At 44.6% G+C, this 16058-nt stretch overlaps 1 protein-coding gene across 8 annotated transcripts in view; it reads left to right on the top strand.

The window, feature by feature from the left end:
- The window catches only part of LRRFIP1 (LRR binding FLII interacting protein 1), a 99943-nt gene that overhangs the window by 48385 nt on the left and 35500 nt on the right, over positions 1-16058 (top strand). For 4 of the 8 annotated variants that reach the window (XM_032190258.1, XM_032190255.1, XM_032190251.1 and 1 more), the window contains exons 3-8: positions 40-57; positions 3863-3910; positions 5264-5308; positions 5828-5878; positions 9741-9788; positions 13058-13114. The exons of 3 other annotated variants lie outside the window; for them this stretch is intronic. In XM_032190258.1, the coding sequence (XP_032046149.1) occupies positions 40-57; positions 3863-3910; positions 5264-5308; positions 5828-5878; positions 9741-9788; positions 13058-13114 (267 nt within the window). The remainder of the gene's footprint in view (positions 1-39; positions 58-3862; positions 3911-5263; positions 5309-5827; positions 5879-9740; positions 9789-13057; positions 13115-16058) is intronic. One more of the 8 variants, XM_032190254.1, reaches the window with a different exon arrangement.

Genomic DNA, 16058 nt, shown 5'->3' with positions numbered 1-16058 from the left:
TTCCTTGTTTCTTTCCTTCCCTTTTTTTTCTCCCCCTAGATCTATCAAGTTCAGAAGGTAGGGCTTGCTCTTTCATTCTTGTTTGCATGCATGTTTTCTCACATTACCAGTCCTGTTAGCACTTCAGAAAAAACTTCTGTAGAGCGGAAGATGCCCAGCAGGCTTTGTATTTCCACTCCTTTACATCCCCTTTCCTCCCCTAGCCCGGTGGGGTGGGTAATAAAGGGGAGTGGGGGAAGATGACCTGCATAAAATGGCTGGTCAAGGACTTCATGTAACCTTTCCCAGTGACTATTTGGCAATGAACAACAAGCAGAAGAGCAGTTCTGCAAACCATCCAATGCGTGCAAATAGGGTGGCTCCCGTGTCACCATACAGCAGTGTTGCTGTTGAAGGCCAAGTGTATCGCTGGAAATATTTCAGGCTGGGCAAGCACCTAACAGGTGCCAGCAGGAGGAGTGACTTTGAGATGACTTTGCCTGCAGAAAGGCACCGAGTAAATCGGGGATATGGTGGTTGAATTTGTAATCGTCCTGTAAATAAAGTGCACGGCCTTCCTGCCGTCTGCCCAAGAAGCTACAAGCACTTTTACGTTGTTTAATACTCTCCCCCTTGGTTTGAAGGCATGATCTCTTCCCAATTTCCTCCTCGTAGCTCGAAAAGGTGGCTCAGCTAATAATAATAGTAATCAGCATAGCTGTAACGGGGGTCACTTGCCCTGTACCAAAAGCTGTTTGGCCCCCCTGCACTTCCAGCACATGCCCTGTGTGGTTCCTGCAGGGAGATTAGCCCTGAAGAGGTTTTGCAGGGAGGGACAAAGCATGCACTTCTTTAAGCCTGCCCATTTTCCATTTCAATGAATGAATTTTTCTGAGATTTTTTTTTTTGCTTGCTTGCTTGCTGAGTGATAAATGTGTCCTAAGCCCCCCAGCCTGCTTGCTTTGGCCTTGGCTGCATGTTTCCCAATGCTTGGCATAGCAGTGTGTGCTTTTGGAAATGCTGACCTCTCCTTTAAGTGCCTGTGTGAAGGTGTCTGCCCAAAGCATGTGCTCAATCCCGACTCGCTTCGTTTGGTGACAAATACATCTTACTCTTGTTTTTATATGGGCAGTGACTGCGTACCCAGTGAATCACATTAACAGCTTCCCGTGGATCACCAGGCTCGTTATCGGTCTCCTTTATGGACACTAATTTAATCTCCTGGTACATACACAGCCCCATGGAAACAAAGAAGTTGTTTACTGTTGGTGTCCTGACATGGATGAGAAGATAAGTGGGTTAGCTTCACAACATCCCGTAGTGAGTTTGCAAGTCTAGCAGTCTCACTGTCACTTAGTGAGCAAATCTGATCTGGACTTCTCTCTCAATGGTATTAATGTCATTAATTATTTAATTTTAGTATCACCTCTCAGGGTAGAGGAGAACTTGAGGGTGGCAGAGACATCCAACTTAAGACCAGATGAATAGCCTTTAGCATTTCCATCTCCTTTAACCCATACATTCGCTCCAGCCAGGCCCCTTTGGGCAGAACAGATGACTTAAAGAATTGAGAAGTGGCTGATGGGACAAAATAGCTGATATGGGAGATGATGCTGGTTGAATCCAGTGCAAGATGTGCTGTTCAGATTAAAAATAGTCACCGAGCAATCCCATTCATTAACAATTTTCTTTTGGGGGCAGTAAGCACATTGCTACGTCACTTCAAATGGTGGAGAAAAAGACTGGAAGTGGAATTTAATTTCTGCCTTACAAGTCTTTTAGGGGGTGTTTCCTCATCTCCCTTCTGTGAAACCGAGTTCCGAAGCCTGTGTCAGAAAGTAAGAACAGAGGGAAGAAGAAAAAGGAAGTAGGAGACCTTACAAAAGTCATCAGCGTGTTTATGGACCCTTCCTAGGTGTGAGAAAGGGTTCCCTGCCTTTATACTGACGTTTTGTGTGTTTTTTCCCCCTGGTTGTACGGTTTTGTTTGCTTTTTAATTAAATCTGTTTCTAGTGTCAGAAAATCTGGGGGAAAGAAAGCCTTTAATAAGGCTTTACCTGATCTGATTTACCACCAAGTTTAATCTGCAGGTTCTGCTCATGTCTACAATCCCGACCAGCTGGAGTTCATATAATTTTAGGAATTGGGCTCATTTGCAGCACATGATGTATGTAAAACGCAATTGCACAGCATGCTGTCACACACATGTTTCAGTTCTTCCTGGAAGTAAGCAGTCCAAGCACATGTGAGGAAGCACGTAAGCTTGGAGAAATGGTAGTTCATGTAGTGCCCTCTAATTTCATGTAGTTTAAGGGAGAAATTTCATGTAAGTGCAACCTGGATAAGCAGCGTAGAGGGTTACTGCACATATTTGAGCAGAAGAATAGATTTTAACAGGGAAAGAGGAAGGGAATGCTTCTATGTCCTCGTAGGGATGTGGTTAAATGCCTTGAACTGTTGTCTGTTCTTGCTCCAGAGAGATGCTCACATACTGTTTAAACCTGCAATGCAGTGAATTCATTTCCCATTTTCAAATTACTGGCCTAAATACTTTCTAATATTATTTTTTCCCAATTTCACCTCACACCTGACAGCATCCCAAGGTCTTTGTGCAGTTTGGGTTGTCCAGGACGGCCTCCTAATGGGGCAACTCTCTGCAATTTCTACCTCATAACCAGCTTCCTTCCCTTCAGGCTGTCAGAATGAAAATGAAGATGGCCTTAAATGAAAATCATTTTGCTGCCTAACGAGGAAGAACTCCAAAGTAGGAATAAGCTGATGCAATATAAAAGTGCATAAAGTGCTCAGATGTTTCTTCTCGTTTTTTAATAAATAGTTATTTTGAGGAGTGAAAGTCAAATTGCATTAATACCATTGAGCGAGAGCTAACTACAGAGCATAAACCAGAACAAGATCCTGAGTTTAGGTTGTTGCTTAAGGTTTAACTGCTGCTGCTCCTGCCTCCTCAAGCCTCTAAGAAAGCAGGCAAGTACAGGCTTGTTTTTTCCACAGGTACACGAAATGCATAACGTGAACTGTTCCTAGACACGTGCTGTACTTCCTTAAGCAGGATTTCCAGCTGGTGACTGTGCTCCAGCCCGGTGCTGTTCCTTCGCACAGCGGGGTTACAGTTCCCATCAGGAATGCAAACTTCCCCAGACTGCAGTCCAAGTGCGGGTTTGGGGCGGAAGAAAAGGCCTGTTCAACTCGTTGATCCTGAACAAGTGGCTGTCTGGTGGAAATGCAAGTTCAGTGGGAAGTTCCAAACGTGATGCTGAGAAAACACGACCTGAGAAGCAGCTCAGAAGAAAGATCCTGCTAGGAAAACTTAGGGCACTCAGTGCTGAAATGCGCAGAGCTCTAGAGGGTCCTGTGCTGCCATCACTGCTGGTAGTGCTGCTGCCACGGTGATGGAAAGGTGGACAAAAAGGAGATCTGGGCAGTTCTGAAAACAGCGAGGAAGAATGCACCGCGATTAGTTGCATTTCATTCACCTTGTCTTCCCTGTTTGGCAAATCTGTGTGGTAAACACGATCTGACAGCGTTTTTTCCTCCTGAAAGTGTTCCGTGCTCAGCTCCCTCCTAATGAGTCTTGACTTAAGTGGGTCAGGGCCTCAGGACTCATTACACCCTTTGCTCCTTTCCCCATAGTGCTGTTTTTGGGGTTTTTGCCCTGCTGAGAAGTAAGAAGATGTCCCGTGAACACCCCTCTGCCTCGAAGCTTTTCCTGTAGCATGTGCTGCATGGCGGGCCTTGGGCCTTGTCCCTGTGTCCCTGGCATGGCTGTGCAATGTGTGTGTGTGAATCCCCTGGCGATGCACGTTGCGATGTCAGTAGCTGCCTTTCTCATCTAAATTCTGTTTCTCCCTTTTTCTGTCTGTAGAAATATTATGGTCTGGATACTAAGTGGGGCGACATCGAGCAGTGGATGGTAGGCCTCGATCGACGTGGTTAACCAGCTTTTACGTGTTGAACGCTTGTACGGTTGCTAGTGTGAACCCCCCCAGTCGGTGTTTCCATACACTGGAAGCGTGAACTCCTCCCTTAGCACAAAGATTTTGGTTCAATACCTGAAACGTGGCCTAACCAGGGGAAGGGTTTGGGCAGAGCCATCGCTTCTTCCAGACCTCTGTCCAGACCCTGCCACCTGAAGGTTGGCCTACAGACCCCCTAAAGCCCCTCACACAAGGAGTGTGTGTACTCATTCTATTTCTTGTGGGGTTTGCTTCGGTGTGAGTCTCTTCAAATCTGTCTTTGGTTAAATTTTGGGCAAGTTTTATCCGTGCTGCTTCAGTCATCCTTGTACTTATTGCTCCGGTTGCTCTCCAGAGCTGTGACCTGTGGCAACGCTGGCTTTTGCTGGTCCCACAGGAGTTGGCTTAGCAGCTCAGGTATAGACTTGGCTGTTAGCACCATCTGACTTCTCACGAGCCCTGATGTGGGATGAAGGAACTGCTACAGGGCTGGAAGGCCTTGACTTGGTGTGTCTGAAGTTCATGGCATCACTTACCAGTGATGCCGGGTGAATCGCGCACGCTGAAAAAGGCAAAACAGAGCAACTCACTTCCAGCGGGGAGGAAAACTTTCAAAGGCCCTGCGAGCCTTGCTAATTAGCCAGCATTAATGCTGGTTTGGTGCATGCCTTCCTGAAACCTGCTGTCACAAGGAGCAACCTGAAGATGCTGCAGTCTCGCAGATAAGCCGCTAAGTCTCTTCAAACCCTCGTTGGGTGAGCTTAGCTCCCTGCTACTAGTAATTCCCTGGCTTAGAAATCAGTTCAGACGTGAGAACCCTTAATTATAATGCTGAAACTTTCTCCTCCCGTTTCCTACCACTGTTCAAGAATTCCATGTAAAATTAATTTACTGACAGGCAGCAAATGCCACAGCCTTTACAGCGCTATGCTACAGCACTTCCCAGGTTTTGAAGGGCTGTAAAGCAGAAAGCTTAATTACAAGGGCCCTGCGACTACCCCGATTCCCAGATGCAGGGGAATGCACTTGATCGTGTAAACAGATTTCTGAGATGCAAATAAGTCCCTGCATAGGTTGCCTGCAAATGTAACAGAAGCATACAGTGAAATAAAAGGGAACGGAAGAAAGCTGGGGTCAACATGAAGGGAAAAGGGCTTTTGGGATTTGACAAGGTGTCACCTTCTATTATGTGGCTTAACCTTCCTGACTCCTAAACGCTCTGAGCTTCCCTGTGTCTTTCTGAAGGCTCTGTGTCGGTGTGTCTGTCCTTTCAACACTTCACTTTTTGTTTTTCTCTGCTGCCTCGGTAGGAAGACAGTGAGCGTTACTCCCGTAGAGCCCGAAGAAATGCCTCGGTTAGTATTTGCTTTTGCTTTGCAGCTAAACGTTTCCCCTGAAGTAAACAGACGTATATAAGGCAGTTCCTTTTAGAAGGAAAAAAATAGAGCATCCCCCTTCCCCCCTAGCTGAATAAACCACCAAAAACCACTTCCTGGCTGCTCTGCCCTCTCCCCAGCCACTCCGAGGAGCTTTTGCAAATGCATGAGAATAAAAGGGGGGGCAAGGGAGGTGGGGGAGACAACCTGCTTGGAGGGTGTAATGTAAATTTATTCAGCTGTGGCCAAGAACACAGAACAAGGAATGGCCAAGCAAATCCATAATTCACCCTGTAGTAAAATGCTTGGTAATGTTTCTTGGGCAGGGTGTGATTTCATTTAGTTTTTGCTCATAGCTTAACAAAATTCTTTTATTAGATATTTATTCTTTAAGCCTTTTCTGTCCTTCTGTCCCATCAAAGCCACCCGCATTTACATCCCTGCCTGTTATTTCTGTTCTTTTCATTGGTTTCTTGTCTTTATACTTTCTTTTGCTAGGCTTCGGATGAAGATGAGCGCATGTCAGTGGGTAGCCGTGGAAGCCTGAGGGTTGGTAAATTGTACAATTTCAGTCTGCATGCGTGTGTATCGACGGTGCTGACCTCCTGTACCACCAGAGCGGTTATTCTGCTTTTTTTTTCTCAACTCATTGAAAACATCTTCCTTCCAAGCTCATGCCACTGTCCATGTTCAATGTGCATGTGTTTCTCAAAAATATTTTGGCCAGTAATTCTTTGAACCAGGGGATCTCTCAGGTTTGCACTCACTGATGAGGAACACAAGCAAAGCGTGTGACTGCAGATACCCTTCTGGTTACTGCTTCTCGCCAAGTGCCGCAGGAAGTCCTCAGCCAAAATTACGCTCTGGGCTGCTATTTTTTGTGTGCACCGTGGAAACTCCCCTGCTTGTTTGTTGATACTGAGAATTTGGGAAGCAGCCCTGAGCTGAGCTGTGCGGAGGGAGAGCACCCGGTGCTAATCTGGAAAAAAACTTCAAATGCTTTTTCTCAAAATACCAGCACAGTGCTTGTCCTTACACGTGCTAGAGTTAAGATTTTTACATAATCAGCTCTTGCAATTGTGGAGGTAATTTAAGCAGTTTAATTCTGACCAGCTAATGCTGTTGGGGCAGCGTGTGTTGGTGGTCTGGAGCAGTGTTTGGTAGCAACACAACAGAAACAACCGCTAGTAACACCGTGGAGGAAGTGCTCGGCGCTTCTCAACGTGAATCAGCTGCTTCTAGCTCGTTACAGAGCGATTTGGGCCTAAACCAGCTGTGTTTGAGAATAACTCGAGCTTCTGTTGGTGTTCCTAATCCGTCAATAGTACTGGTTACATGGTTTAGGCTGGATGGTCAGCTGTATTTTGTGGAGCAAGCAAGACCTGTATCGTTCACAGCAAGGTCTCTGTTTATTGTCCTTGGCTTCTGGCTTCTGTGGAGGTTTTATTTTTCATAAAATTCATCTATTTTTTTCTCTTTAAAACTCCTGTTAATAGTTATATAGGCTAGAAGTACCCCTTTTTTCCTAGACAGAGTATCTCCAGTGTTAAGTGAAATGCCTCTTGGGCTTCTGAAAGAGTTTTGGAAGATGGAAAAATAAATTATTGCTACTGTAGAGGCTGGTCAGCGCTTCCTGATTCTTAATGTATGTCACTGTAAGATAGCATGATAGCTATTTAAATTTTTTTTTGTTGCCTTCTTCCCTTTTTCCTTATTACTACTTAAGAAGTGCTGTGAAAATCGTGATTCTTTAGGATGGCAAACTTGGTCGAGTGCTGAGAGAAGGTGACTTAAAATTGGAAAGATTCAACGAAGGAAAGCTTATCTTTATGGCTGAACTTGAAAACCAATGTTAATTTTACTCAAATTTGGACACATTTGGGGGAGAAAAAAATGCTAGATCAGATAAAATTTCATTTTTTTATATTCAGAAGGTGACTATGATGTAAGTTTGTTCAACCCTGGCTGGAGCTGTGTCCCCCTTCACGGGGTATAATGCAAGCACTTTGGCACTGTGTTCATCTGAAAGACTGCTTGTCTTCATGGAAAGCCACTGGGGATCCCTTTGATGCATTTTCATGGTTCAATCCTGCCCCTGCCTTTTGTTTTCATACATTTAAGCAGCAGAAGCCCTGCACTCTGTTCCCAACCGTGCCTTGACGGAGCTTTTCTGATGCTTTTCCTGGAGCTGTCAACGTGCCTTCGGGCCATGCTAACCACTGCTCTTCTGCTGAACAAGGATCTTCAGCTGGCTTAGGAGATGGCCCATAAATACCCAATATTTTTGCAGAGAATGTCCTTTTCTGACAGACCCATCTGGCTGAAGCTTGACAGCCTGGTATTTCACATGATGCTGCACAGACGCCCCCCTACCCTTGGGAAGCAGCACACTGAATATTGCTGTGCAAGATATCTGACGTCTTGGGCACGCACGGGAGGAGTTTTGGCAGGAGCTGGGATAACTGAAGACTTCCTTCCCTGATGTCCAAATGTCACTGGGATTGTAGGAGAAAGGAAGTAGTATGTTTAGTTGAAACTGAAATCTACCCTCACACTTCATTTGGTTCTTTTACTCACAATTAAGTGACATTATTTCCCTAATACGGATACACAGTAGCTTATTTTAAGTTTGACCACATCTGTGCTTAACTCGTGAAGGTGTGGCTCCTACTTTGTTTAAAACAAAGCAAAAAAAAAAAATTGAACTACTACTACAAATCACCTCTGAGGACTTCTGAGCTATTTGAGCATGAAGAAAGCCCCAGAAACTGCTGTGTGGTGTCCACAAAGGGTTTATAAAACTACACACTTCTTTTCTGGACATTTGAAGACTACTTCCTTAGTCGCGGGATGCCACTATAGTTGGTCTGCAAGGCTTCCACTTTCTGAAAATAGATCCTGTGCCCGTGGCACCCCGGGTCACTGTGAGGCTGGGAGCATTAGGAGTTACTCCTCGAAGCGATGGCTGTGTTCTGTACGGAAAGCTCTCATGAAATGGGGCAACACACATTTTTATATGCAACTTTACCTCCCTGCTAACCTGCCTGGGTTTTATTCTGAGTTTTCTCCTGGAATAAGTGCGAGGTGATGATGACATCATCATCCTGTGTTTGTCAAGACACTGGTTTTCTTCAGTCACTTTTCCACTGCAAGTGTCCTTGTTTTCCCACTTCTCAGCTGGCTGTCTCTCTTGTGCGAGGCTATCCAGCGTGAAATATTGCTGCAATTAGTCACTTGTGATGGAGCTTTTGCATGTTGCCCTGTTTTGGCCACTTGACAAAGTTCCTGACTTCTGGCTTTGTGCAAAAAGTCCGGAGTTATCAGAATTACTTATGTGGGATTTAAATCTCTGTTCTTGCTGTTCTTGTAGGGGGGTGGAGGGGGTTGATTGCCACCGCTTGCTTTAGTGTTTTCCCTTGCCTTCTGATGTTTTGTTTTCCTCCCATGCCTTGACAGTCTCAGTTGGAGTATGCCAGCGCCTATCCAGTGGTGAGATTAGTCTGAAAGTTGCAGCGTGTGTTTAAAAACTAATTGCCAAGAAGGAACTAACCTCAACTGTGACAGCTCACATAAGATAAGGGATGCTCCAAAATGATCCTGAGGCAGTTTGTGGTCCCAGTGGGAAGACCCTTTGCCTACCATTGGGATGCACACACCCCCCTTCAACAGGGAGATCTGAATCAAGTCCAGTTCAGTAGTTATCATAAGACAAGACAGAAACTTTTATTTCTCTGTTACTCTGTCCATCATCTGACTGGCTCTATCTAGATTTATGTCAGCATAAACCCAAAAAGAGAGAACCCTCAGAAACCTCCTAGCACAGATCTGACTCTTGGAGGACCAGGATGAAGATGGGGACTTGAAGCTCAGATCTTTAAATGTCCTCCTAGTGTTAGCAGTGCTGTCTTGTGTCAGTACCGTGTTGAAACGGAGGTCTCTGTTTCTGCAGAAAGCAGCCTGGAGAGCAGTTTTATAGGCTCTCTAGCTTTTTTTTTTTTTTTTTACTCTCCTTCATTCCCTGCCCTATTTCAGATTAGAGATGCAATGAATCTGTTTGAGTGACCTATATACAAAAATAGTTCAAACACATTTGGATTTTGCATGGATCTATTGATGTAGTAAGTATAGACAGCTGGTAGCTCAATTAATTGACTTAACCCATCAAGCATGAATAATTTTAACTGTGGCTACTAAATTTAACAGTACTATCATCACTTTTAACAATACCTGTTAATAACCGGTCGTTTGAGTTGAGATTTGATTTTTTTCACATGTGCTGACTGAGCCATGCTCTGCAGAGCTGGAGGAGTATTGGGCTGATGGTTTTGCTCGGTGGTATGCATGCCTGGCTCTGGATGTGTGCACATAAATTCATTGATCTTTTCACCCTGCATTCTTAATCTCACTGCAGGCTGGATTAGAGAATGAGAGGACCAAAAGGAAGAACTACTCCAAAGCAGTATGTATCTCAACCGTCTGTCTGAGGTTTTTACATACACAACGTAAATGTGTATGGGACCAGAGGATATGTGCAAGCATGTTGGCTCTTAGAGCTCCCCAGCCTAATGTCAAGGATACGGTGTAACTCAAGGCCTGGTTGGGTCTGCATGAATACCAAGAATCTCTTTATCCACAAAATGTAGCATAAGCCCAACACTGATCTTGGTGTTGTACCTAAAGAGCCTCTTGGAAAACTCAAAACCAAACTCGAGCTTTAACATAGCACTGAAATAAGTAATATTGCTAGAAAAATACATATAATAGAGGCTGCATCTTTTCATCTAAGGAGTAGTAATGTTTTTCATGTCTCAAAGTAAGAGGTTAGCCCTGAATTATAACAACATTTGTGTAACTAGTAGTTCAGCAATACTTCAAGAGCACATTTTCAGATTCGACGTATGCTACGTCTGGTAGGAGTGCTGAAGCTTGAACTGAGGAAACGATATTCAGGAGGCTGAGGCAGCTTGCTTAAATGCTGCCTTTGTCTCACCGTCAGTAGCGCCTTGTGTCAGAACAGATCCCGGAGCGCCTTTCAGATCGGGATGTTAACTGTTCAGCACAGCACATGGCGAGCGGCAGCGCTTTCAGCCAGGTAGGTGCTGTCTGCTGAGATGATGAAATACCAAGAGAATTCAGCTGCCTGTTTCCAAGGGCAATTACTGTAATTACATGCTTTCCTTCAGTGCAGAGACACTTTGACACTTCCTTAGTTTATTGTAGGCTGGTGAGCAGCACTAGAGTTTCTAAGGCAATCTGAAGGTAATTCTTTGTACCAGCAGTACCTTACTGGCAGCTGCACCTAAAGCACTGCACGTTTAGTAGGGTCAAATGCACATTTAGTAGGGCCGATTGCATAGTTCTGAAATGACAGCAAATAAAACAGAATATTTCGGCCTCCCCAGTTTGCCACCCTATTTGTTTCGGTCTTCATAAAGGTTCTGATCAGATATTTAGCATGTTAGTATAGCATAGTACAAAGGTTAGCAAGATCTGATAAAGCTCACCTTGCAGAGCTTGTCTGAAATGCTACATCTGGAGCATTTGCCTTCAAAAATCTGAGCTGGAGAGGAGGGGACGGTGGTCATAGTGGCGAAGGAAATAAAGGAAATGACCTGAACTGGGGAGCTTCAGTTTAAAATGTAAAGGATAATAGGGCAAATTAAATTAGATACGTTTAGAAGTGTCTCATGAAGTGGTAGGCACTTAACCTGGATTTGTGAAAAATGAATCGTGTCAATTCAACATAATTTCCCTAAGCAAGGGAATTATCTAAGGGCATAAAGGAAGAGCGCTGGATGAGACTACAACGTGACTGCAAGGCTTCTGGTATGCTTCTGCCTAACATTCTTGAGCGAAACGTTTGCCAAGACCAAGTTCTTGTAAAAGAAATGCAGTTAGTTGAAAAATAATCCTGCTGAAAACAGTGACAGCTGGAAGGGATCTCCTCTGATCTCTTCTAAGACAGCATCGTGGAGTTTTAAAGGGGAAATCAGTTCTCTGGGAGTCCGTAATGCCTACTTGTCTACATTCAGGGAGTAAAGGGGGCTTCCTGCAAGGCTGGGATAAAAAAATACTGATGGCGAGTGGGAGACAACTTGCCAAAAGTGAAGAATGGTAGGAATAAATGAGAAACATCTTACGAACTGGGGAATTAAATACCCTAATGTTAACTAGGGAGTTGTGCATAGCAGTCATTCAGATAATGATCCAAGGGGTTACATTTGGTCAAGATTGCCTTGTTGAAAAAAAGATGAACTTCATTCCTCGGTGTAGTAACAAAAGGAACGGCAGTGGTCATCAGCCCACGTGGGGCTGGGATCCTTGCCTTCAGCTCCTGCAGCACTGTTTTAACCATTTTTAGGAAAGCATTAGACAGATTGGTGGGGCCTGAAGAAGGTGATAAAGCCAGAAAAGGCTGTGTAGGATGGCTGGTAGCATTTCCAGACTGTTGAAAGATGGAAACTGGGCAGTGGCCCTCCATTTGCGATACCAACATTGCATTTCAGTGGAGAATCCTAAGCTTTGCCCAGACCTTGTCTTATGAGCTTGCATCTCAGGGGCTTTCTAAACTTGTTTAATTCTTTCATGAAAGCTGCTGTGTAGCATATGATTTATACGTATTGCTTGAAAATTGGCTCATAATTGGCTTAGTGGGCTTTCATTTCAGGAATGCAATACAATTTAGACTCAAGTTTAACTTGGAATAGAAATTCCAATCAAATTTCCACTTTAAACAAAGAAAACACAACATCACGGAGAACTTGCAAATTTTTAATGTTCAATAAACCAGGTTTTGTTGTTTAGTGATACCAGCGTGGGGACTTGGCTGAGAAATCTGAGCTCTTAATGCTATCTGTTGAGGTATTTTGGGTCTATAATCACTTCTTCAAACGTGTTTCCAGACTAAGAACAATCTGCGTTGTATTGATTTTTATTTTTATTTTTTATTCCCAACCTGCTGCCCTGCTCTTATTGACTTGAAATACCCAGCCCTGCTTGTAAATCACTCCTCCTGAGCACGTTTGTGTCTTCTGTGTTCAGAGAAAACTCACATATGACAACAAAACAGGCTGCTGAGCGTGGCAGGGGACAGCTGAACCAGCTAAAACCCCTTGGTGGTCTGTGGGTTGCCATACAAAATGCTGGCACATGGCAGATGGAAAATTAACCCCCCTTTGATGTGATTTGGGAAAGCTAAAAGGAGATTTCACGTAGCATCGTGTGTCTCCTAAACTGAGTTTCTTTATCATATAAACTTAAAATTAAGTTTTTAGCTATAATCTGATGCTTTCGAGTTGCTCAGCTGCCAGAGGTATTAGTAACTACAGTTTTAAATGTATTTTATTATCCTCTCATCCCTAATGTTCCCTTTTCATCCTGCGTTCCCTTCCCCAAAGAGTTTGAAGAGGTACAGGTGTTACAGAGCTGTAATAACAAGGGAAGCAGAAATTTCTCTTAACAAGAAGAAAAAAAGGGTCAAAAAAGGCAAGCAGGAGTATCCTTGACATTTTTGGCTGGCTTACAGATAGCGACAGACACAAATGTCCATATCCTCGTGTTTGAAAGCATGACCTAGATCTGCACTTCTCCTGTTCCTGGTGTATCTTTGAAAAGCTCTGTCCCTGCCTTTGCCCCTCGTAAACGATGGTTATCACAAAAACCTGGCTTTGGGGTCTGCATCAGTTTCTTCTCTTTTTTTTTTTTCCTTTTCCTTTTTTTCCACGACAGACTAATGGTTATGAGGAAGACGCGTACGGATCGTCCCAGAGTAGAAAATCTAGCAGGGTTAGTAGCTGATTTCTGTTGCTATACGATCTATCGTGCTGTTTAATGGGATTAAATCTAATTAGCAAATTCTTTTCTGTGGTAAAGCAGGTTTTGCCTGTCTTGCGTGTTGTGGCTTTTGCAATTTCAGGCGCAGAGGTGCAGCAAGAAGCTGTTTTAAAAATAAAAACCAGCAAAATTAGGCCATGAGTGGGGCGGGAAGTGTCTGAGTTTGGCACAAATAGGACTTGGAAGCTGGCATTGCCTAACGTGTCACAGTTCAGCCTCACCCAAATGTGATTGCCAGCAATATTTCAATATTTTGAATATATGACCCTGGCACACAGGGTTTCCGTGTGCTGTGACTTTCCCAGCTCCTGCAACATGCCCAAATCGTGCTCCAGCACTGGGGCTCCCAAGCCACGGGGAGTACTGCGCATGCACAGAGCACTTGGGCTTTAACATTTTCCCCAAATTCATGTTGTTTATGTGAAGTTTGCTTAACACAATACTTTTTTTTTTCCTTTATAAACCTCATTCTAGGGTTTCTGGCAGCTCCCCCGGAGGTGGCCAGCCAGTGGTGGTGTTCCTGCTTAGCTGTGCACCGCTGATGGGCTTCATTTCCAGAAATATTCCCGTGACAAAAGCTTAATGATTAACTCCATTGTGTGCACGCCCGTGGCTCACGGCGTTCCCTTCTGTTCCAGCACAAGGGTTTTGTGGCAATTACAGGGACTGATTGTCCTGCTCTGTCAAATGTCAGCTGATGGGCAAAACCCTTCAAGGTGCTGTTCCAAGCAGAGCCCCTTTGGGTGCAGGAAGGGGAACTGCTCTGGGCTTTTTGCCTGGCTACAGTACGGAGCCTGTTGATCTTTACGTTATCAAGGCTTTTAAAGCAATATTAAGGGTATGCAGAATGAAGCTCGGTGTTCAGGGGGAAATAAACTGCTTTTATAAGGCTTCCTTTAGCTAAGTGTCTCAGCAGGTTTCAGTGGGTTGCTTGGTGAAGTTACACGGGCACTTGTATAAATAGTGAAACAGGACCGTGTGCTTTATGGCCATTTAGCTTGTGCTTCCATACGGTTTTGTGCATTTAGCTTGTGCATGTGGCTGAGAGAAAATGAAATAGTGTTGCTTAAGCTCCTAAGAAAGCAGCGTGTCCTGCTGTTGGCACTCTTGCTGACCTGTTTGAGTTGAAGGAACTTTATTCTGCAGTGCTTCTGACAAACGATGCTCTTACTCCTTGGTGACATACTCCAGAGCTCTGCGTCCTGCTCAAGAGCAAAATGTCTGTAGGAAAGTCATCCAGGGAAAAGAAGTGGGTTGCTTTCCACTGAAATAATTTAAAATCCTCTTGGCATTAGGGTTTGAAGCGTGGAGGCTTAACTGTACGTAGAGCAGAATTATGGCAGCATCGTTACCTCCTTGTTTTCATTACTAAGTGTATTTCAGATTAATCTTCATTTAGAAGGTGAACAAGAGTTTAGAGGTGACTTGGAATAGCTGGAAATCCCAAACCAGATGTTGCTGGTCTGGCTGACATTCACCTTTAGGACTGCTCTCTCCAAAAGCCCCAGACCTAACTGAAGATTGACGTAGTGACAACAGAAAAGCTGAGAAGAGGCAGAGCTTCAGAGTCTGGGAATTGCTGAGCCTGCTGTCACCGCTGTTCCCAACCTTCTAGGAAAAGGGAGCAACGTGTGCCTGGCAGTCGGGCTGCCTTTGTACCCAGGGCTTGCCGGATGGCAGGTTCATTCCTTGGAAGTGAACAACACCCTGTGCATAGGTTACAGGCTCACTAGGCAGGAATGAAAATCATTTCTTTAAGCTCAGGACAACGTGCTCAGATTTCTTCTGAGTGAAAGCCTTGCTCTGCAGGAAGAATAATGGGGTAGGAAGAGATTTAGCTTTTCGAGGCTGGCCAGTTACCCGTCCTCCCTGTTCACCTGCAGGTGTAGCGTTTAATCCACACATCTGTTTGCCAGCAGTGACAGACATCCAGCAGCAAGAGGGGAGAGGTTTCTTTAGCTTGCTGCAGTTCCCACGTTTGGAAGCGGAGCTGATGTCTGCTTTGTCTCCAGTACTGCTGCTGGGGTCGGTCAGGGCTCGCCGAAAACAGCCCTTGGTTTGCAAATGTGAATATCTGTGCACCTTAAAAATGGATGTTTAAGGCAATGTAAGTTGTTCATGGCATATTGCTGCCTAAAAAAATCCTGTAAAGCAGAAACCTGCTATTTTTTTAGGTATGGTGCAGCCAGAATGAATGATGCCTGACAGATAACGTTCCCAGTGCCTTGTAAAAACAGGTGGTGTCAGACAGGCACTGGAAGTCAAACAGGCGTTGGAAGTATGCTGCTAAACACCCCTCCACTTGGCTCAACTCACAACGAGCTCCATCCATGTTTTGGAGAACATGTCCCATCTTTTAAGCCCCCCCAGACCATCCCCTTACAGCACGTTGTCTTAGGGGCTGCAGTGGTGGGAGGGAGGAAGGAGCTCGAGGCTTTGAACCCTTCAATGGAAGACAAATCAGCCAGGTATCCTGTGCATAAGGTGCTGTAGGGCTGGAGGAAGGCTCTGTCTGTTGGAAAGAAATCTCTGCTGTACAAATGGAAAGGGCACATGGTTTTCACATCTCCTCATACCTTTAATGCAGTTTCCTTAATGCATTTATCTTCTTGCATCAGTGAGGACTGACTTCTTGCTGTTTATAAGCTCCTCATGTACTTTTTGCTCCCCACTTAAAGGAGGTTGAAGCCCTTCGTGTTACTGAGTTCTGATTTTTTTTTGCTTGTCGTCAATGCAGGCTTCCTACTATCCCGACCTGGGCCTCCACAACCCTGGCTATGCTTCCACATCTCAGCCTTCCTCCCAAAATGGAAATTTGGTCTGTTGCCCCCTGGTTTTGCTTGGCCTGGACTTCTTGTTGTGATTTCATTTGGATAATACAACCTCTCGTAGTTAG

This window comes from Aythya fuligula, chromosome 6 (assembly GCF_009819795.1).
Source record: "Aythya fuligula isolate bAytFul2 chromosome 6, bAytFul2.pri, whole genome shotgun sequence".
In the NCBI taxonomy this organism is placed as follows: domain Eukaryota; kingdom Metazoa; phylum Chordata; class Aves; order Anseriformes; family Anatidae; genus Aythya; species Aythya fuligula.
Note: the sequence above shows the minus strand (reverse complement) of the source record. Positions and strands in the feature narration are given on the sequence as shown.